Here is a 22,542-nt window from a genome sequence, read left to right as displayed (position 1 = left end):
GGTTTTCGACTCAGTCACACCAGAAGTGGGGTGTGACGAGTCCCTGCTTCGGATTTTGGCTAAAAGAATAGGGAGGCAAATCTTGAGCCTCCACCATCCTTGCCCCGACCGAGCCATCTCAAGTTTTGTTAGGACATGGCGTTTCTGGGAAAGGAAGGGTTTGTTCATGGCAGATTACTATGAGAGAGGTATTATTGAATAGGGAGTAACCGGATGGAGGAAGTGAATTCTGAGAAGGACCTGAGGGATTCAGATATGAGAAAGTCACCTTCTGTCTTCTCTCTTTATATAGGGGACGAAGAAGAGGGTATATAACGCATTCAGATCCCCAGGGAAATCCATAGAGGATAACGTGCCGTTTCGTTCCCCCACGCCATCAGTAACCGTTAGATCTGGGAGGTCTTGTAAATGGAAAAATATTAAAGACACGCTGCAGATAACCACACGGCATAATGGCAACGTACGCAAATTCAGGAAAACGGCTCGTAGACCGGTACGTTCCTCGGGGAGGGGAAGAGTCGCTAGCGTTGATCAAGAGCTGAAGAAAGTGAACGGCAATGAGGGCTTGATATTATCAAAACCCACCTGTCCAACCATGACGTTGGACAGCAGGATTTTGAGGGGCTAATGTGGGGCCCAATAGTTTATGGGTCCGGCCCGCTCGCTTATGGGAAGTCCACCGGCCCCAAACTGAAGAAGGCCAGGCCCAAGCTCAAAACTAGGAAACATAAAGTGGCCCGAAGATACAGCCGAGGACGGTTTAGTCCTCGGCAGACCCAAATTCTCATGGATTAAAGTGGAACACGAGCAAGCTTGAAAGATCAGAAAATATCTTGGGGAAGTTGTCCTTAATACCCTTCCCTGATATGACACTGCACCTAACAGAGCCGGATTCTTAGGCTTTATTGATCATCTCCAACAATTTCGGGATTAGACTGATGGGACAAATATCTGTCCTGGAAAGGTCGACCCTACACGTGGACGAGGGACAACGAACGTAGGCTAGTATAAAAGAGAACGTTAGGTAACAAGGGGGGGGGGACTCCCATCTCGCTTCCTGAGGAAAACTTGAGGAAGGAGAATGCCCGGGCAATATATGCAGGCCACCACGAAAAACCCACCGTCGGGTAACCGGAGAAAACATTAGTGCTCCTCGGACATGATCCGAGGAGCCAGATCCCTCAAGTTATGAAGATGTAAGGCCTGAATATCCAAATTACAGCCTTTTTCTTGTCTAGGCTCACCTAAAGTCCGGCCTGAACTAACGTCCTGTGACTCAACGCTGGCCTTTCAAGCCCACTCTCTACAAATATTATTGGGAGGGATTTTCTGTGTGCGAGCCCAACATCGTTGTTGGGCCGCCAAAGATTCGTGTCCCTACAATATATATATAAACTATATAAATCATATAAATAAGAGAGTTTACTAATTAAGCTAACTTGGAACCCACAACCTAATATCATATATTATAACTATATAAATCACATAAATATGCAAATAAGAATCAAGAACAAATTGTCTCGATAATAATATCAACAATGATCTTTATGTCAATTACATTTTTTTTTTTTTAATACTAGACACATTTAAGATTTGAATTCCTCATCCTCTACCTAAAATGTATATTAGCTTAAACTCAATTGACACCTTCTCCTCCACGATAATAGAATCAACTATGGAAGGTGGGGTTAGTGAGCTTAAGGCCACAGAACATATGTTTAACTTATCAATAATATATATATATATATATCAATGTCCTCTTAAACCACTAGCATTCTTCCATCAAATATTAAAGGGGTATATTTTATTGTGTCAATGCCAATGATAATGGTATTACTATTTGTAGTATTTAAAAATGATTGAACTTGATCCAAACACGAATCACGATTATCAAAAGCATGGTATGGTTGGGAATTGGGATTAATGCCTTTTCAAATCGTCAAAAGCACAAAATTGGTTCTGAAGACACCTAAAGGAGTGCTTGCAGTGTCTTATCCCCCTCATGTCTAGACCCTTCTAAACATTAATTTTTCAGCTGTTAAATACTACTAGTAATTTCACATCCAAAAAAAAAAAAAAAAAAAAAGACCTAACCTACTAGTTTGGTGTTAGGTCAGAGTTGTGCTTTTGAATTATGTTCAACATTGTCTCACCATAACATTGAATTATCTTCTCTTATACTATAAATTACAATATTATTAATTAACAATTATAAGGATGGTAAGGCCTTAAGGATTCATGTACGTGGACCTCTAGGTGGAAGTAATATGTGTGTGTATATATATATACACACGGGATTTGCTCCCTTGCTCCCTCATACTGCTTTTGGTTATGCTTTCTGGCTACAATTTTTTTTTTTTTTTTTTAAATGTCTTTTTGCGTCGATTCCATCAATCTTTTTAGCATTTCAAAGCCAAAGCCATTCGATTAAAAGAATGATAATAGACTGAAGTGAAAGGTTGAGGAGGAAGGGGAAAAAATAGGGTGTGTGTGTGGGGCCGGGGGGTTGTTGTGACACTTTTTATACATTACAATTTTAGTAACAAAGTAAACCTTGAATTTTAAAAAATAGCACATGAAACTTTATGTTTTAAAATTAGTCAATTAAACTATGAGATTTCAAAAAGAAACATAATAAATCTCACCAATTTTTATTTTTGGGGTTTAATATAGATTCAACTAATTTGATTTTATTTTTTTGCATTATAAATTGCAAAACACGAAAATTTAATTTGTTATTTTCAAAACAATAGAATTTACTTTGTTACATTCCTAAATTATTGGGTTTACAAAAAAGTTTTCAAAAAAGAAAATAGAGGGTTGGACTTCCATTCCCATTTGTGCAGCATTCAGTAAAGTCAAAGTGGGCTTTGAAAAAAAAGGGGGCGAGGGACTGATAAGCCCAAAATAGGTGTACCTACCTACATCAACCAAGTAGGTTGGCCTACACCTACAATACTTAAACCACATAGGTCAGTCAACACCCACTCAACTTGGTCACGTAGGTTTGCCAATACCAATGCTTGGGCAATGTACCTAACATAATCAAAGATCCATAGATCCCTTCATTTTGGTTAGATCATCTTTTAAAAATAAAGTATCCCTTCATTTTGTTAAGGAGGCTCCAATAGTCAAGTCAGAAAACCAGAGGAGAATATGGTTATTGAAACTAATAGTGCATTGGGCTTCCTGATAGAAAATTGCCCCAAAACCGGGCAATAGCTTTGCTAGTTGGTCATCCTTTAAGTCGATTGAGAGGATGTGTCAAAGTGGTAGTCTAAGGTCTTCTTTTTTAGTAGGTGACCAGTTCCATTGTGTCCCCAAATTTCACCCACATACACAAATCTAGATATATTATGGGTAAAATAGATCTTAAATATAAGATAGCATATAGCTAATAAATTATTTATCTTAGACTAACGACAAAATATCCATCCACCCAATATGCAATTAGGCCATGAGCAATGGAGGCAGGAAAATATAGAAACAAAATGCACAAGCATGTGATTCTCAGAGGATATAACCTCTCATGGATGGTGCATACTATAAACAGCATTAGCTGATTGAGTTCCGGAATACATAGATATTATACATCTATCTACGAAAAAACAGTGCTTTCGAATCCCAAATGTAATCCTCAATCTGGAAGTTGCTCGTAGTCCCCATTTTCTGGAGATTGGTGTGCTCCACGTCCTGTTCTTCCTGCAAGAGAAAGCAACAATTTTCAGTGTCTGTATCTGTATCTATCTGTGTCTAGAGGAAATTGATACCTGTCAATTCATAACCAGCAGCAGGACCACCCCTCCAATCTGTGGGCCGTGAAGTTGTCACATGCATGGGCCGAGGCTGAATCATGAAATGACTTCCAGATGAGTCAACAGCTGAGTGGAACCCTATACTTGATACTGATGCCCCACCAACTGGTGATGCCATTCTACTGGCAGAAGCATCAACTTTCATACCCGCATTGACATCCTTCTTGGTGTCAAGCATAAATGTACCAACAATAACCTGTGGATGCAATTAACTAGTCAGTCAAAGAACTGATTATCAACAAACAGAAATAATTGCTATGAACTTGGGCAAAAAAAAAGAGGAATCGTTTAATGCCTGATGACATGACAATAACTATTTCAAAAACTTGGCAACATTCAAAGCACTGAGATTAAATGAAAGACGCAATCAGCTACCCCACCCCCTCTTGTGTGCACATGCACAGACACAAAAATGGCTAAATCTTAGCTAATAGTTGTGCCTTAGAGTATACGATAGAACGTTTTTTCATTCAAATAACAATTTACTACAGTACCTGTACTGGGCCTGCAGCTTTTAGTGGTCCACCAACACCTCCTCCAATAATTTGGCCATCTGTACTAGATAGACAAATGCTGAGCCCGCCGGCTCTCCCTCCAAGCTCGGTACGTACATAAGATCCGGACAGTGAAATAATCTCGAACCGACCCTAATATCGGGGTATTCAGGAGAGTTATACTTTGACAGAGCAGTAAAACAAGTTGTAAACTAAGAAACAACACTTCAATTTATCAGATTCTCCAGCAGGCAGCAGTAAGGGATTAACCAGATGAAAGAGCAACCTTTTAAGAAACTAGTATTTGACAATAATATCACCATCTGAGACATTCTGGCACAAAATAAATATCCATTTCAATTTTTTGGTGGTTAGACTTAGAACCAGCTGTTCTAGCCAACCAGAATCAAATGACTAGATTGGAAAATTTAAGAGTAGAAGAAGGCAGTCGCGACGAATTTTCATACAGTATCAATCCATATTACTGGATCAGCACTATTAGACCAACATTAGAATTAGTGGCCAAATATTTCATCTTCCCAAATATCACCTAATGTCACTTTAGGATCTTCATAGAGCTGATATTTTTTTTCAATTTAATTGATCAATTAATTCCACACAACCATTGTGAGTTCACAAGCAATAAAAATGCTAAGTATGTTACATCAGAAAGGAATCGATCCTGTTTTGTTTCATGTAGAATTGAAAAAGACAAGTTGGTAAAGTAATATGGAAACATCACCAAAATATCAACAAGAACCCTAATGATTTTAGTCAAAATAATTTTGGATCAAAATACCTTAATCAAAAAATGTAAGAATAAATTGTATATTTCAAACCCTCTTCAAAACAAAATGCCTTATTCCAAACCCTAATGCTTTTAGCATGGCTACGCCTTATTCTAAACAAACAATAAAATTTTATAAGGTTAAGCCTCATTCGAAGTCCCGTGTGAGTTAGAGCTAAATAAAATCTTTCTACAGGGATGTCCAAAGTACAGATGGCCTACACTTGAGCATCACATTCATCACTACTCTGAAATTATATTTTCATAATATCATAACATATTAATATTTCACCCCTAATAATTTACATTATATGAGGGTAATCTTGAATAACATCGTATTCTTAAAGGCAAACATCTTTGTAACATAGAATTGGTATTCAACATTATTTCACCAATCAATAAATTGTTCAATTCATGTCAATGACCTTTGGGTCAGACAGCACCTCACTTAAAATGTATAAAAAAAAAACATGTTCAATTCATTTTTAAGCCCTTTTGTTTTTGTTTAAAACCGGATTTAAAAGAGAGAGAGAGAGAAGATACATGTAATAGATTACATGCACATAGATACTTCCTTCTAAGCTAAAACTCACTTAACACCAAAGGGCTTACCGTTGAAAACTGGACCACATAAGGTCAATCAGGAAAATTTAGGCATAACTATATGCATGCACATGTCAATAAAAGATGTTTCCTCTCAACTTTTTCCTTTATTCATTTTCATAAGAACGTGCTATTATTACTATTATTTTCCTTTCCCATTTTTCTGCCTGAATAATACAAAAACCCTCAACCCACAATTCTCCACAATGAATTGAACCCAAAACCTTACCTTTGAAAGGAGAACTATTCTTGGGCTACAAGGCCATTGCTATAATATTCAACTAGCCTACAACATACACTGTGTGGGCACCACCTTTTTATTTTCCTTTAATGGCAAGAATAGGACCATAGTTATTTGACTTTCACTGTAATTATCTTCTGGTACCTTCTACACTATGAAGGACCCAACCTTGAGTTTTGTCAAAGATTATGTTTCGTGTGCATGTGCGAGTGTGCGTGTGCACTCATGGAATTTTTTATTCCTATTTGGGTACTTTCCACATGCACCTATGTTTTCAATTAATTTCAATCGCATCAAACAGTAAAAGAAAACTAACAAGTTGTCATAGAAAATTGTTTTACCTCATAAGTAATATTGCCTCCAGAAGTTGCTGGCTGTCGCAGAGAAGCATTAGAGATTGAACCAGATGCTGACAAAATACATATTTCACGCTTACTTTGTTGCATGAACATCATAATCTTCTGTCCCACATCCTAGCAAATGCATCAATATATTGTGTTAGGGGCAAACAGCCAAAAACTGAAACATATCATCCAAATTAACTATTATTTATAAAATATCAGTATCCAACAAGCAAGGCAAGGATAATTATCAAAGACAGATATAAATCTGATACTGAGACGCAACCATGAAATATTTCCAAAAAAAAAAAAAAAAGGCAGGGGGTGGGGGGGGGGGGGGGGGGGGGGAACCAAGCATGTTAGGTCATTCTGTGCAAGGACAAAGTCCACCAAAAAAAAAACTCCATCCTAGATGAACAAGTGACAATATTAAGATAAAGATGTATCAAATATTTTCACCGACAAAATAAAACTCAAGAGGAGCTGCTACCATGTATATTCAACTAGATCTGGTTTCAGCCCTTTTCATAAAGCAAAAGAATGCATCTTTTACTTTTGATTGGCTCATTCATGACAGTTGCATCCCTCCCTCCCACCTCCAGTATTCAATTATCCTATGGAAAGCAAGGCCAGTAGGTCCCACATTACACATGGTCCAATCAAAAGTAAAAGAATGGTTATTATAAAGGACCAAAGCCGTGCCCTATTCAAATGAATTTGAGATAAGTTTAGAAATAAGAAAACAATTCTTCCATGGATAGTTCAAATCAGCTGCTTTTCCATACAAAGAAGACAGATCAACAAATGGGGTGAAGGCAAATCAACGATCAGATTGCAATTATAAAAAATATGAAACCCCTTCAAGAATGAAAGACATTTTGATACACTAACACATTGACTGTTAGCATCCAAGAACCATCTATAAAATTCCATAAAATTTAATATCAACTTGAACGAATTTCACCAACCACTAATCTCCTTAGAGAAGGTTAAGGTGATCACTTCCCTTTTTTTAACTTCTTCCGTCAGATTAAGTCAAAACATGCATAATAGTTAATGTAAAATTTGCTGCAAAAAATTTTTGTCAAGACAATATTTTATTTCTCTCTCCCATCTTACTTTGATAATTTTTACACAACTTATTATAGTACTCAGCTCCCAAAATTAGTATATCAAAACTAAATGAAAATTTGTATTTAATTTAGTCTGTCACTTCAACATACAGTTTGAATCCTTGGTTGTTGTGAATATCACTCATTGTGCATCTGATGCAATCAAAGATATCCATTCCTGTCTATCACATTAATAATTGATTTCTTTTCCTGTTAAATTATTATTTGTCTTTACAAATCTGGAGGCAAATGCTACAAAGAGGAGCCAAATTAACCAAGACCAACTAACAGGAAAAGTAAAACACCGTGGAATACTGCACGTACTTATTTCCAACCCCAATTAAAAAAAAAAAAAAAAAAAAAAAAAAAAGATGACTTCCAATTGAAAAATACCTGGGAACCCAACAACATTTTCAGTTTACCTTCAGAATAATAACCATTCAGACTTTAAAGAAAATTCTCATACAAAATTGAATCCAAAGCTACATTAAGTATAATTTAAGCAATAACAGGTATCTATAACATTTTTATCAATAGTTATAGTGTGGGGGGGGGGGGGGGGGGGGGGAGGACACCAGGAGGTGCCAGTTGAGCTACAGGGCTCTTGGCAATAGGTATATATAACAAATAAAACATCAGTTACAGAACCAGAGAGGAAATGCTAACAAGTATCCAGAAATCTCCAAAAATTAATGATAACACATTAACACTAACAAGACAGTACTTCTTTACACTGTCTAGTAACTAACAAAAGGTTTGAACCAAAGATATCAGAATCACATTTGGGTAAACTGGTAGTCTTAGAAGCAAGAGTTAAGTAGCCGTATGGCCCACTTTAGAGTTTTAGACATAAATTCCACCTTTACATTTTTATTTTTATTTTTTTGATAAGTAATATAAATTTTATTCAAACTAGGAAAATAAATTTCAACCTTACATAAAACACTAACTAAAGAAGGAAAAAAAAAATCAGATTTTACATAAAACTTGGTATCATTGCATGGAGTTAGTGAAAGGCATTCATGTGTCGATTTAATAGATCCCCTTTCATATAGATTATAAATCTGTTTTTTGTATTATTCTTCACAAGAGTTTTGTGCATACACAAAATCCCTTTTTATCATCAATAAAAGTGCTATTTGTGAAAAAAGGGAAGAAAAAAAAAAATTCAAAAGACTGACTTGCTCCAACAACTAAAAAGGGAAAATCATTAAAAACATCTAACAGAATGTAGAATAAGAAGTCATAAACCAAACGTTAAAAAATAATAATAATTTAACGTGATATAAAACCCCTAACATCTTCCTGAGTCTGGCTTGACCATCTTCCACATACAAAATTTGCACCATAATTTGGATTCATCAAAACAATGCATACTTTCCTAAAGCATTCCTCACCTCTCCTGAGAGAGATTTGAAACTTCACCAGCAGTTTAAAGTACCAGAAGATATATCTAATCACTCTAGTAAATAACAAGTCGGAGATGACTCAACTGCTAAAAAAAGTGTCATACCCAATGCACAAAGCTTCCACTTTTGGGGGATCTAGGAGAGGTCATGATAAGCAACCTTACCCCAATTTATTGGAGAGGCTGATTCCCGGAATCAAACCCACAACCTGTCGCTTTTGGTGGAAGGCACTTGCCATCACACCAAAGCTCAACCTCTAGATGACACAACTGCTACTTGCAAAAAAAAAAATATTGTTCACTTTTATTAGTAGAGAAGAAATCAGGTACTCCTAACAAATTACAACAGAAAGTTAAAAATCCAAGGAAATAGAAATATGGATTCTCCCACCCATGGTCAATCAGAATTAAGCTCTACGTGCTGGTTGTTCCTCTCCACATGAGACAAAGCGGCACCACATTCCAAACAGAACTACACTTCTGTTGTCCAAACATTACTCTTTTCTTCCCGGTAAGTAATGTCCAAACATTCCATTACAGCAGAAAAGCTACATCAACCACCTCTGTAAGCATAACCCAATTAAAACCAAAGAAAATAAAAACTAAGGACCGCAGCTATCTCACCAAAAGAAAACGCAATCTACTACTAGCCTACACAAACAACATTAATTTTACTAGAATGACTTTTTATTAGATTATCCCATAATAATTGCATGTCAAACTGCTGTACAAGCAACTTTCTTGGAACTTTTTTTCACCAAAAACACTTCTTTGTATATGGATATCATTTGATCCTCATTGCACCCCATAAAAACAGATATGTCAATCTAACATTTTGGTTTAAACTAAACATATTGTCATTACCCACCCCTGCGCACATCAACTGATTCTAGGTCCCAATCCTTGAAACGAAACACTAACATAGGGTTGAAAGACTGAAAATGCTCCTCAAGCAAATACTCTTAGACGCAATGGAGGCATTCTTGTCTTCAGCAATGAAAAAAAAAATCAGGAAATATATCTGTGCATGTATGAAGGCCGCATCCCCACACCCCACATCAATTAAGATTGGACCCTCCTACCATCCCTATATCAAACTTAGAAAAACAGAGAAATCCCATGTGCTTATGATGCCATTCACAAAATAAGAAGCAGAACATAATGTTAGCAGTATTAAACAAATAACTTGATTATTTATTTATTTATTTTGATAAATAACTTGATTAAATTATCAACTCTAGCCTACTGAAGTCTTCGACGATAAAATAAAATAAAATAGAATCAAATAATGTCCGTGGTGAGGTTTCCAACTATTAAATGGAGTAGAAATTGGGGTTGCCATATTGAGTTTCCCATTAACCAGGATCAAGAAAGAAACATAGTTCCCACCCATTTCACCCAAAACCCACTCTACAGAACAGATAGACTGCACATGTTTTTTACTTCAGGATAACAAATACTAGGATAAGAAAATTAATAAGGAAAAAAAAAAAAAAAAAAGGGCACAGCCCTAGTGCATGGGGAGTATATACAAGACAAACCCCTTACTGAGATTATTTGAATATTATAAGCATGTGCAAATATACATACATGCATGTGTATGTGATCACGAGCAATACCAAAAAAAAAAATATATCTACCTCACCAGCAGCTACAGAAATAACATGTGGTGTAAATCCTTGCCCTGCATTGCCTGTATCAACCAGTTGGAAGTAGGAGCACCACATAAGTTTTGTAAAGTATACTTAATGCTCACTAATCAATGAAAAACAAATAAATAAATGCCAAATGTTCTTATCCCCAAAAAAAAAAAAATGCCAAATGTTACCCAGCGAACATCCAACTAAAAAAGAATAAGTTTATATCAATTTTTGTTCATGTTTCAATATTGCAAAATAAATGAATGCAGTAAGCATTTACTAATCACAATAGCTACACAACTTCTTCACAGAAGATAATACCCAACCAATTAAAGGTAATTCTAATGTATATCACAATCTTATTAGATGCCAATTCAGGGATCACCTATTTGCACATTGACGAACAAGAATTATGGCTTACTAGTAGTGGTAGAAATCATGGCCATAAGTGTGATGTAAGTAACCACTAAAAACATCAGGTTCTAGAGCTGTAAATAACTAAATAATAGCCAATTGGAAAACCACAAAATGTATGTGTAATAGGCCTTCCACTGCATTAAGTTATCAACAAATTCTCATACACATGCATGCCACTGAGCCACTCCAAATGATGGGGAATTAATCATGCTACTTAGCCACCATATTATGTTCACAATTTGAGCCACACAATTATCGTACAAACTTTTGCTAGTTATTTTAGCTCATCTTATTGTCTCAACCACATACACCTTCAAGAATAAAAGTGTTAAGGTCAATCAGCACTTCTTCTCACAAATGAATGAATTATTTGTTTTGTTACTTTATCATAAAACTTCCCCTTTTTTTTTCTTTTTTTTTTAAATTGAAAGGCACATAGCAACCATAATATAACATTTTATTCCCAATTTTTTCAAAGAGCATCATCCTCAACCAATCTGATGTTATTGACAGTCAACACACACCAATAAATTTGGTAAACTTTTGAAGTATTGTCTACAAGTCACTGATCTTAAATGTCATATCTTTTATTTCTCTTATTTCAAGATCTACCTATTTTGAGTTCCAAGCCAATAACATACTTGACAGATGACAATAAGACTAATCATACTTTGAAATGGCAAGCTGGGCCACCAAATTTGAAAAAAAAAAAAAAAAAGTATCTTTTCAAACCCAATAGTAAAAGTACTGCAGAACAATATAATAATATCAGAAATTTAATTAAATAAAATGCATCAAAAGTCTCATAATATCAAAAATTTTCACCAGATTCTTCATAAACTCAATGAAAATAGCAAACTTTGAACATTGACCAGAAAATTTTCAAAAATTCAATGAAAGTAGCAAGCTTTGAACATTGACCAGAAAAAATCAACTTTTTTGCAACAAACCCAAAAAACAAAAAAAGGTGGTTCTTTTAAGGATAACAGCACAAAAACACCAACTGCAGAATCACAAACACATTGCATTAATATTTTTATAATACAAAAAAAAAAAAAAAAAGCAAACAAAACCCAGCTATTGCCAATAATTTAAAAAACAGCACAAAAGGCAAAGGGAATGTTTGGTTTAGCTTAATTTCATTACAAAAAATAGAATAATAAATTTTTTTTAAATAATCATCAAAATTCTCCAGATAAAGTTGTACTTTTTTACCCAATAAACTTGTCTGTTTGATAACACATTTTCAAATAGCACCTTTTCAAAATATAACCTTTTTAAATCAAACTTCATTTTCTTTTTTTTGGGGGTACTGTTTTTTTAAACAACCTCAGTTATATTTAAAATGCACACTGAATCTCATTATCAAAATTGCAACCCAACCCCTCCAAAACACAAGAAATCCCAATTGAAGCACCCAACGACAAAAATGATGTCACAAACACCCACCAACTGGTAGGAACAAACAAAACAAATAAACAATGCACCAAAATCAGATTCAGAGTGTCCCCTCTTCATAAGAAATACTTAATTTTGAAGTAAAGTAAAGTACAACAAAATTTGCAACAAAGCCCTTCAAGTTATAAGAAATTCTTAATTAATAAACCAAACCTTAACTCACGTGCAAGTAAACCTTAGCCTTGGCCAGTGGGCCACTCACTCTATTCGAAGAAAATTCCCATTAAAATAAAAAACACCAAACAAACAAACAAACAAACCCCAAAACCGAATTTGCAAACAAGCCCCTCTAAAAATATACAGAGAGAGAGACTCACCAGAAGCGAGAAGGTTAGATTTCTTGGAAGACAGAGAGTGAGGCTCCTTCCTCTCTTTTGAAGACGAAGTCGAGTGAGACGACGTCGTTTGCTGCTGCTGTTGCTGCTGTTGGTGGTGGTGGTGGTGGTGCTGTTGTTGTTGTTGAGCGGCGGCGTTTGCTGCGGCGGCGGCCTTTTTAGCGGCGAGGGCTTGCTCCGGAGTCCCGTACTTCCTCGGCCTGCCTCGTTTTCTCTTCCCCTCTAGGCCCGAAGACGGCGTCGTGTTGGGTGCAGTGCTGTTAGCGTTAGTGTTCGCAGTGGCAACGGCGGTGGCGGTGGTGGCAGTAGTAGCAGTAGTAGCTGTTACGGCGGAGGAGGAGGAGGGGGGGTGAGACTGAGGAGGAGGAGGAGGAGGGTAAACGAGGTGGGCCCCAGTTACGGTGTCGCCAGGTGGCAGAAGGCCATTGGTGGGTGAGGAAGTGGGATTCTGGTGATGCTGATGTTGATGTTGGTGGTGGTGGTAGTAGGAGGTGAGTTGGTTTTCATTGGGTTCCATTTGAGAGAGAGAGAGAAAAAAAGAGAGAGAGAAAGAGAGAGAGCTGAGAGTGTGTGACTGTGGTGTGTGTGTGGAATGAGATTTTTTAATTTTTTTTATTTTTAATTTTATTTTAAAAAACAAAAAAATGTGTGTGTGTGAGTTGTTTAAAATGAGATAAAAAAAAGAAGAAAGTGAAGAATTTAAAAAAAAAAAAAAATTTATTTAGTGTGAGAGATGTGAGGCGTTGGATTAGATTTTGTGTTGGTGTGTTGTCTAAAATCTAATGGTCTTTTTTATTGTGGGTGGTTGGTTTTGTGGTTCCATTTTGAGTGCAACACAGAAAAAAGAGTGTGTGTGTGTTTGAGGGATAGGATTTTATTTTATTTTCTATTTTTTTATATTAAAAAAAAAATTGAAAAAAGAATTTGTGTGTTCACTTTCTTAGCCGTTGGATTGGATTTTATGTTGTGTGATTTGATGTCTTGACTTCCAAGGCATTTTTGAAACAAGAGTACTATATTATAATTCCATTGTCTTCCATTTGGGGAGAGCGTGTTTAGATTTGGATTGAGATTTTTTTAAATAACAATTTTGGGTAAATTACTAATTGACCCTCCAATTAGTGAATAAATTCAATTTGATCACTTTTTTTTTTATTGTATTCATTTTGACCCTCAATCATTGACGCAATTAATAAATTCAATAGTTTAATAACCAAATTATTATTTATATTTGTGGAAATTTTAAAAAGAAAAAAATACTTTTGTTCTTAGCTATTGGATCCGTTTTTGGTGATTTAATTTATTTATTTTTGGTCAATTCAAATGTTACAATAAGTGGAAAATAGAGGATTCAAACCATAATTCGTACAGCCGCTCTTTTGATGATTTGATTTTGATTTGGACTTTATGCAAAGAAATATCTCCATTGCATTTCCTATACAACTTATAACAAGTTTTGAAATTCTTATATGCTTCGAGATTAAGACAGGCAAATAATAGTTAGAATACCTAACTCTTTAAAGTTAACATCCAACTAATGTTAATAATGTGGATTTATTTTCTTAGGCCTAATATAAGCATGGAAGAAAATTTTGCCTAAATTGGATCTGAATTGAGATTTTCTCATTTGTATTTTCCGATTAATTTTCTTTTTTTAACAATAGGAATATTTATAACATTATATAACATACTAAATATAAACTTATATAAAGGAAACAAAAAGGGAAGGCTTTTAATCAATCAAAATAAAAATCACATTTTAAATACTATAATTTATAGTGTTTTGTTCTTAGCTGTTGGATTGGATTTTTTTTTTTTTTTAATTCAAATGTTACAATAAAAGGAAAATAGGGAATTTAAATATCTACATTGCCTTTCCTATACAACTTATAATATGTCCCATAAAAAAAATTATAATAAGTTTTATTATTATTTAATTTTGACATTCTTATATGATACGCATTACTTATTAGAGTAAAACGGGCCAATAGTCACTAGAAGACCCAACGATTTAAAATTAACATCCAATCAATGTTGATAATGTGGATTTATTTTCTTAGGGGCCTAACACAACTGTTGAAGGAAAAACCTACCTAAATTAGATTTGAAATTGAGATTTTTCACCTGTGTATTTGCTTGCTTGCTTATCAATTATCTTTTTTTCTTTTTATTTTTTTATCAAGAGGGATGTATACAAGTATACAACATTTAAATAACATACTAAATATAAATTGATAAAAAGGAAACAAAAGGGATAGGCTTTTTAATCAATCAGATAATAATTAATTTTTTAAACCTTAGAATTTAGAAATTAAATACCCCACATTCATAAACTTCAAAATGCTTACATAAAACTATAAAACTAATAGCGAATGGTGTTACAATAAAACAAGTTCTTAATTTTATTTGTTACTATTTAAAAATTGAAGATTAAATTTTTTACCACCCGGATTAAAACTAATCTTTTCCAATAAAAATTGATTGACGTGAAAATTTTCATGTTTAAAGTACAAAGAGAATGTGTAATTAATAGTAAAATTTAAAACATTAATTTAATTAAAAAGTTATTAATTAAGGTAGAATTGATAAAAGTTACACTCAATTGTAAATAAAATATATTTTGGTAATCACTTAGAGCTTGTTTGGGAGAAGGGAATGGAATGGAATGAAGTGTATAATTTTAAAATATTCTTTCGTTCCCTTGTTTAGGAGTTTTAAGAGAGGGAATAAAAATGTCATTCCCTTATTTGAGAAATTGGGAGTTTAAGTGAGAGTGAATAGAATGGTAGGAAGTAACACTCAATCCTCTCTATTCTTTTAAAACCTCAAATTTTCATTCTCCATGAAATTTGGAAGAATTGGAGGGAATGAAGTTAAATTTAATGAATTTTTTACTAAAACTTTCAAAATACCTCTATATATTTAGCCTTTTATTTTAAAATAAGGGTTTAATGGTAATATTGTCATAAAACTATTCCATTCATTTCACTCTATGTTATTCTTAAATAAGATTATTTACATTCCATTCATTTGCATTCCTTTATTTTAAAACATCCAAACAAGATTACTTAATTTCATTTCATTCATTTCTCTTGCATAAATACATTCCATTTCATTTTTTTTATAATCATTCCATTCCATTCTCATATGAACTTTCAAATGAAGCCCTTGGCCCAATGGTTAACCTTTTAGGGTGATGTGTAACATTGTTTCGATTTAAGGACTATCGCCTTCTTCCATCTAAAATAATTAATACTCCAGATGGGGTGATGTTAGATTATGACTTAACTCATTTGAGGAACATCTGTGAACCCCTCATTGATAATAATGTTCCAAAAGAAAAATAACTTATTATATACAAAATACACTAGTAAAAAGATAATACTGACAAAAGTCTTTCAAATACAAAAATAAAATAAAAAACCTTGAAATTTTAGCAGTAGGATTGTTTTCTAAAGTAAAGTCTTTTATGGTTCATTTTGATAGTATTTAAAAGAAGTGATTTGAATTTGAATTTTTAGTTTAAATGACTTGATAAAACATGAGATAGCAAATTTTTTTTTTTCTATTAATGAAATAAATGGATAAAGATGAGTTTTAGCAATATGTATTTTTTTTAAAATTTTTTTTAGAATTCTACTCTAACTTAGTCTAAATGTATGTGTGTGAAACTTTCTCCTGAATACTTGAAACTCAACTCTTGCCCCTTCGCACCTCACAAGCACATATACTTGTATAGTGATTATCAAGTCTAGGGTGCATTGTGGTAATACGTGGATATGAAATGATTAAAAGTAAAATATTATTTCAAATTCATAATATTATAAGTGTTTTTTTTAGTCAAATCTCAAATTATCTTTTCTTGTTAAATTCATATTAAACAATAGGTCCTATTAACAGGTGCCCTTAAAGCATTTGTTAATGGACAATTTTAAGAAAATTTTAATACCACGTTTATATGAAATATAAAAATTTGTTAAAAAAGTCGGTTGATTTTTTTAATTTTTTTTATAAAAAATTTCTAAAAATAGTTTCTAAACTAACGCTCTTAGACCATCCATTAACTTTTCTCTGAAACATTAAAAAAAAAAGGGGGAACATAAGGAAACACAATGGTACATTAACTAAAAAACTTGAAAGCTTCTTCTTTGTCTCTCTGTCTCTCTGGAAGAATGGTCCCATTCTCCCTCTAGGCAGTAGATGTGTTTTGTCCCTTACGTAAGTAAGGAGTGTTTTGTTTTCTTATTCTACTGTTTTTATCTGGTTGTGCTATTTTGTTATTGACTTCTATTTGTCTCCATTCTCGTTTCACTACTGGTGTGCCGAGACTAGTGGGTGTCTTGTTCTGGGGTATTGGGAAACAATTTTCTTTCATTTTTTTTCTTCTCCAACTTGTTCTTTGATATGGAAGACCTAGCAGCTAGTTGGGATAACTTGTCTTTGTCTGAAAAAGAAAAATCTGGGTACACTATGCGGGCGGACCATCGTACTGGGGAGTATATGTTGGCTGCCAAATTTCTTACTCCACGCTTCTTGATAATGGAGGCGGTGGCTAGAACATTTAAGCAGCTGTGGAGATCAACAAACGGCTTTAAAATTAGGCGCTTGGGAGAACACAAGTGTCTTTTTGTCTTTGACAACCTCCCTGATGTAGACTGTATCATCAAAAATCAGCCTTGGAGTTTCGACAAATACCTAGTTGTTATTCAAAGGTATGATGGCGAATCCCCGGTTCGTGAATTAATCTTTAACAAGGCTACGTTTTGGGTGCAGGTTCATGACATCCCATACAGGTATATGACGAAGCATATGGCTGAATGTTTATGTGATATTATCGGTGAAGTGCAAAAATCTTCTGGGGCAGTCGATGATGATGGGGGTCAGTTCATGAGAGTTCGAGTTACTCTTGATATAAACTTACCACTATGTCGGGGCCGTGTTATTACCCTTGAAGGAGGGGGCAAGTCTTGGGTTTCCTTCAAGTATGAGCGCCTTCCGAATCTGTGTTACTGGTGTGGTGGTCTAAGCCATGATGAAAAAAATTGTGACTTATGGATTAGCAGTAAGGGTACTCTCAAGGCCGAAAATCAACAATTTGGGCCATGTTTAAGAGCCGCTCCGTACACCTCTGCTGGGAGAGACGTTATCTATGTTCCGGGGTATTATGAGGACCGGTTCTCGAAGCCGGATAATCTGTCACAGTGTCCGGTGGATGCAGCGGCTATGGAGGTGGGAGTTAATTCAGAGGCGCCGGTGGAGCATTCAGTTAAGGGAAAGGCACATGTTGAGGAGTTAGTTAATGCAGTATCCGTTTCAAATTCAAACTCACCTGCTGGGATGGAAGGAGTAACGCACGATAAACTTAATAGTTCTATTCCTAAAATTACGGAAGCAGTATCCCAGCCAGTTATGGAAATTCCAACGGATCAGAAACAGAGTAATGACAGGGATTTATTCTCGGAAACACTTAAGGAGATTGACGCTGAAATCTCCAAATTTGATTCCCCTAGCCACGTGGATGTAAGCAACGAGTTTCCATGCAATCGTTCTGTCCGTAGTGCTCCTTGCCCCACGCCACAAGCACGTGACTCACTTAAGCAGCCCAGCTCTTTCCAATTACAGAATTCGACCCTCACTGAAGTCCCTGTCTTGACCGATACCTCTGTTCCACATTTAGGTACCTGGAAAAGTTTTTCTCGCCCACACCAGGGGGCTGCCTCTTCGCAAGTCCAAAACTCATCCTTAAAAAGGCCCTTTTCTCTACTCCATGAATCAAATGAGTTACCTAACAAAAAACGTTTGGTTTCTCAGGCGAAGTCAGGAAGTATTACTCTATTGGCAGAGACTGATATTCAGTCCTGCCAGGAGCCATGAGTGTCCTAGTTTGGAATTGTCGTGGGCTTGGGAACCCACAGACAATTCGAGAGCTCGGGAATTTGGTCCGGGCACAAGATCCTGCGGTTGTGTTCTTGGCCGAGACATGGCTGACAGAAGATAGGCTGAAGTTTCTTTTGCGGAATTTTGTTTGTGATCAGAAGTTTGTTGTTTCAAAAATAAGTCAGGGGGGCGGTCTTGCTCTTCTGTGGAGGTCTGATTTTGATGTTAATGTAGTGTCTTCTTCAATAAATCACATTGATGCTGTGATTAATTCAGGGAAGGAAAACTCTTGGAGATTTATGGGTTTCTACGGTAATCCCGAGACTCACAAGCATCATGATTCATGGGCTGTCCTAAAAAATCTGAACCGAAATTCTTCTTTGCCTTGGCTTTGTTCGGGTGATTTTAATGAGATTTTAAGATCTCATGAAAAGAAAGGTGGTAGAGCAAGACCGGAGGTGCAGATGCGGGACTTCCGGGAAACATTGGATGAATGTGGTTTTGCCGACTTGGGGTTTAGTGGTCAAAAATTCACTTGGTGTAAAAGGCTGGCAGGAGGTGTTATGGTTTGGGAGCGTCTTGATAGGGCCGTGGCTAATCAAGAATGGATTTCTATGTTTCCGGGATACTCAGTAACTCATCTTGACACGGTCTTCTCGGACCATAAACCCTTAAGTATTCATATGGAGGGGTTTCAAATCCGAAATCAAAGACCATGGAGGTTTGAACAAGTTTGGTTGAATGATGAGGCGTGTCGTTCTACGGTGGAAGCCGCTTGGGAGAGCCCTTTCTTCTCTCCTAATCCGATGTCTGTGGTTGAGACTAACGTGAAAAATTGTCGGAGGCATTTAAAAAAATGGAGTAAGGAATCTTTTGGTAATATATCTCGAGCTCTTGTGGAAAAAAAAAAATCAAATCAAAGTGGCGGAAGGGGAGGCGGTGAGAAGTGGAAATGGGGACCGGTTACATGCCTTGAAGGTTGAATTAAGGGAACTTCTTTTTAAGGAAGAAAAGCTTTGGCAGCAGCGTTCCAAGTTGCATTGGCTTAAAGAAGGGGATCAAAATACACGTTACTTTCATGGTAAAGCTTCTCAGAGGTATAGGAAAAACTGTATCAAACGCCTAAGAAACAAAAATGGGGAGTGGGTTGATGGGGAGGACCAAATTGCTCAATTATTTATTGACTATTACAGTGAGCTTTTCACAACTTCAAATCCATCTCATTTGGCGGAGGTATTGGAGAATATTCCGCAGGTTGTCTCAGATTCTATGAATGCGGATTTGGTGAAACCTTTTGTTAAGCAAGAGGTGGATGTGGCTCTTAAGCAGATGGCACCTCTGAAAGCGCCAGGCCCGGATGGCATGCCCCCCATTTTCTATCAACACTATTGGGACTCCATTGGTGATGACGTGTCTTGTGCAGTTCTTTCCTGCCTCAATTCAGGTTCTATCCCAGCTAGTCTTAATCATACTCATATCACCCTTATCCCCAAAATAAAAAATCCCGAAAGTGTTTCTGATTTTAGGCCTATATCTTTATGTAATATTTTGTATAAGTTAATTTCTAAGGTGTTGGCTAACCGTTTGAAAACTCTGTTGCCATATGTTGTATCAGAATCCCAGAGTGCCTTTCAATCCGATAAGGCTATCTCAGATAATATTTTGGTAGCTTTTGAAACATTACATCATATGAAGATCAAAAAAACGGGGAAGGAGGGGTTTATGGCTATGAAATTGGATATGAGTAAGGCTTACGATAGGGTTGAGTGGATTTTTTTGGAGAAGTTGATGCGAAAGTTGGGTTTCCATGAGAGATGGGTTGGTATGGTTATGGCTACAATCAAATCTGTGTCTTACTCTTTTTTGATCAATGGGTTCCCTCGAGGTTTCATTAAGCCTACTAGGGGGATTCGTCAAGGCGACCCCCTATCCCCTTATCTTTTCTTGTTGTGCTCGGAAGGATTAAATGGGTTGCTCAATAAAGCCGTGGCTAGGGGTGATTTAAGGGGCTTCTCGCTTTGTAAGAGTGGCCCACAAATCTCACACTTATTCTTTGCCGATGATAGCTTGATTTTTTGTCGGGCAAGGATGGGTGATGTGCAAGCAATTCAAGTGGCGTTATCCCTATATGAGAGAGCGTCCGGGCAAAAAATAAATGGCTCAAAAACAAATCTTTTTTTTGGTAAATCTGTCCTTGAGAGCACCAAACTAGATTTGATGAACTACCTAGGTGTGCCAGAGATTAAGGAGTATGAAAAGTACCTAGGATTGCCGGCTATGGTGGGTAGGAAGAAAAAGGAGAGTTTTATCTATATAAAGGAGAGGATTTGGGGGAAACTTCAAGGGTGGAAGGAGAAACTTTTGTCACAAGCCGGTAGGGAGGTGTTATTGAAAGCTATTGTGCAAGCAATCCCATCTTTTGCTATGAGTTGTTTTCTTTTACCGGTGAACCTTTGCCATGAGATTAAGGTTATGATAAAAAAAAATTTTTGGGGTCAACGTGGAGAGAGAAGAAAGATTCATTGGAAAAATTGGGAGTCTTTGTGTATGCCAAAAAATGAAGGCGGAATGGGTTTCAAGGAGCTTAGGAAATTCAACGAAGCCATGTTAGCTAAACAAGTTTGGCGGCTGGTTCATGACAAAAAATCTCTCTTTTATCGGGTTTTTAAGGCAAAGTTTTTCCCTTCGGGTGATATTTTTTCAGCCCATGTCAAAACGGGGTCATATGCATGGCGGAGTATCCTTAAGGCACGCTACATAATTGCTGAAGGTGCTAGATATAGAGTGGGGAACGGCCAATCTGTCCGGATTTACAATGATTGTTGGCTGCCTGGTGATGGGTCAGGCAAAGTGATCTCTCCCCCCTCCTTGTTACCTGCTGATGCGAGAGTTTCAGACATTATTGATGCTGATGCGGGTTGGTGGAATGTGTATTTGTTGGAACGAGCTTTTCTGCCATTTGAGGTACAAAAAATAAAGTCCATCCTTCTTTGTCTTATCCCACAAGAAGACATTTTGATTTGGCCAAAAACTAAGGATGGCCAGTATTCGGTGAAGCTTGGGTACCAACTGGTGTGTGCCAAGGAGCTCTCTGGTTCAGCGTCAGGATCATCAAATGAGGTAAACCGGAGGTTGTGGTCTGGTTTATGGAGAATGAAGGTGCCCAGCAAAGTCAAGACTTTTGCTTGGCGGGCTTGCTCGGAGTCCCTTCCCACGATGGTGAATTTGGCTAGGCGAAGGGTGGTTCTTTCAAGCAGCTGCACGGGGTGTAACAGGGGGCCTGAGACAGTGTTTCATGCTCTATGGGGGTGTGAGAAGGTGAAGGCGGCATGGGGTACTAACTTTGATGAGTTGCGGAGTGCAACGAATCAAAATTTATTTTTTGTTGATCTTTTCAGGTTGGCGCTGCAGAATCCACGTGGAGCTGAAGGTTTCATCATGATCTGTTGGTCTATCTGGAATCGGCGTAACAAAATCCGAGTCAATGAGGTTGCTGCTCCCCTTGAGAAGATTCCGGAGCTGGCACAAAAGCAACTGACGGATTTTCAGCAACTGTGTGCAAAACCAGAAACAAAAATGGTGGCGTGGAAAGTCATCTGGAAGCCTCCTGATGCAGCGCTGTTGAAAGTTAATTTCAACGGAGCGGTCTTCGACGATCTGGGAGCTGCCGGAATTGGTGTGGTGGTGCGTAATTCTCTGGGTGAGGTCTTGGCCACTGTCTGAAATAATCCCCTTGCCTTCATCCATCGTTGCTCTGGAAACTATGGCAGCAAGGCGGGCTGCTCTGTTTGTCCGTGAGTTGGGTTTCAGTGGTGTTATTTTTGAAGGGGATTCGGAAGAGTCTATTTCAGCTATTAAGAAGAAAAATTTTCAGCATCCAGTTGTGGGTCATTTAGTTCAAGACATTATGTCTTCAGTCAGTATGTTACAATACTATTCTTTCTCTCATACGCGTCGGCATGGCAATGTTTTAGCACATGCGTTGGCTAGACGAGCGAGATTGTCTTTTCCTAC

The 22,542-nt window shown here is 36.6% G+C and overlaps 1 protein-coding gene across 1 annotated transcript; it reads right to left on the bottom strand.

Moving 5' to 3' along the window:
- Positions 1-3,354: 3,354 nt before the first annotated feature.
- On the bottom strand, positions 3,355-13,251 carry LOC126717598 (AT-hook motif nuclear-localized protein 14-like). The gene is made up of 6 exons (XM_050419422.1): positions 12,634-13,251; positions 10,442-10,494; positions 6,282-6,413; positions 4,310-4,462; positions 3,771-4,011; positions 3,355-3,702 (listed from the first exon to the last, which is right to left on the bottom strand). The coding sequence occupies exons 1-6, from the start codon at positions 13,166-13,168 to the stop codon at positions 3,638-3,640; spliced, it is 1,179 nt and encodes a 392-aa protein (XP_050275379.1). The 5' UTR covers positions 13,169-13,251; the 3' UTR covers positions 3,355-3,637.
- Positions 13,252-22,542: the final 9,291 nt, after the last annotated feature.

This window comes from Quercus robur, chromosome 3, assembly GCF_932294415.1.
Source record: "Quercus robur chromosome 3, dhQueRobu3.1, whole genome shotgun sequence".
Taxonomy (NCBI): domain Eukaryota; kingdom Viridiplantae; phylum Streptophyta; class Magnoliopsida; order Fagales; family Fagaceae; genus Quercus; species Quercus robur.
Note: the sequence above shows the minus strand (reverse complement) of the source record. Positions and strands in the feature narration are given on the sequence as shown.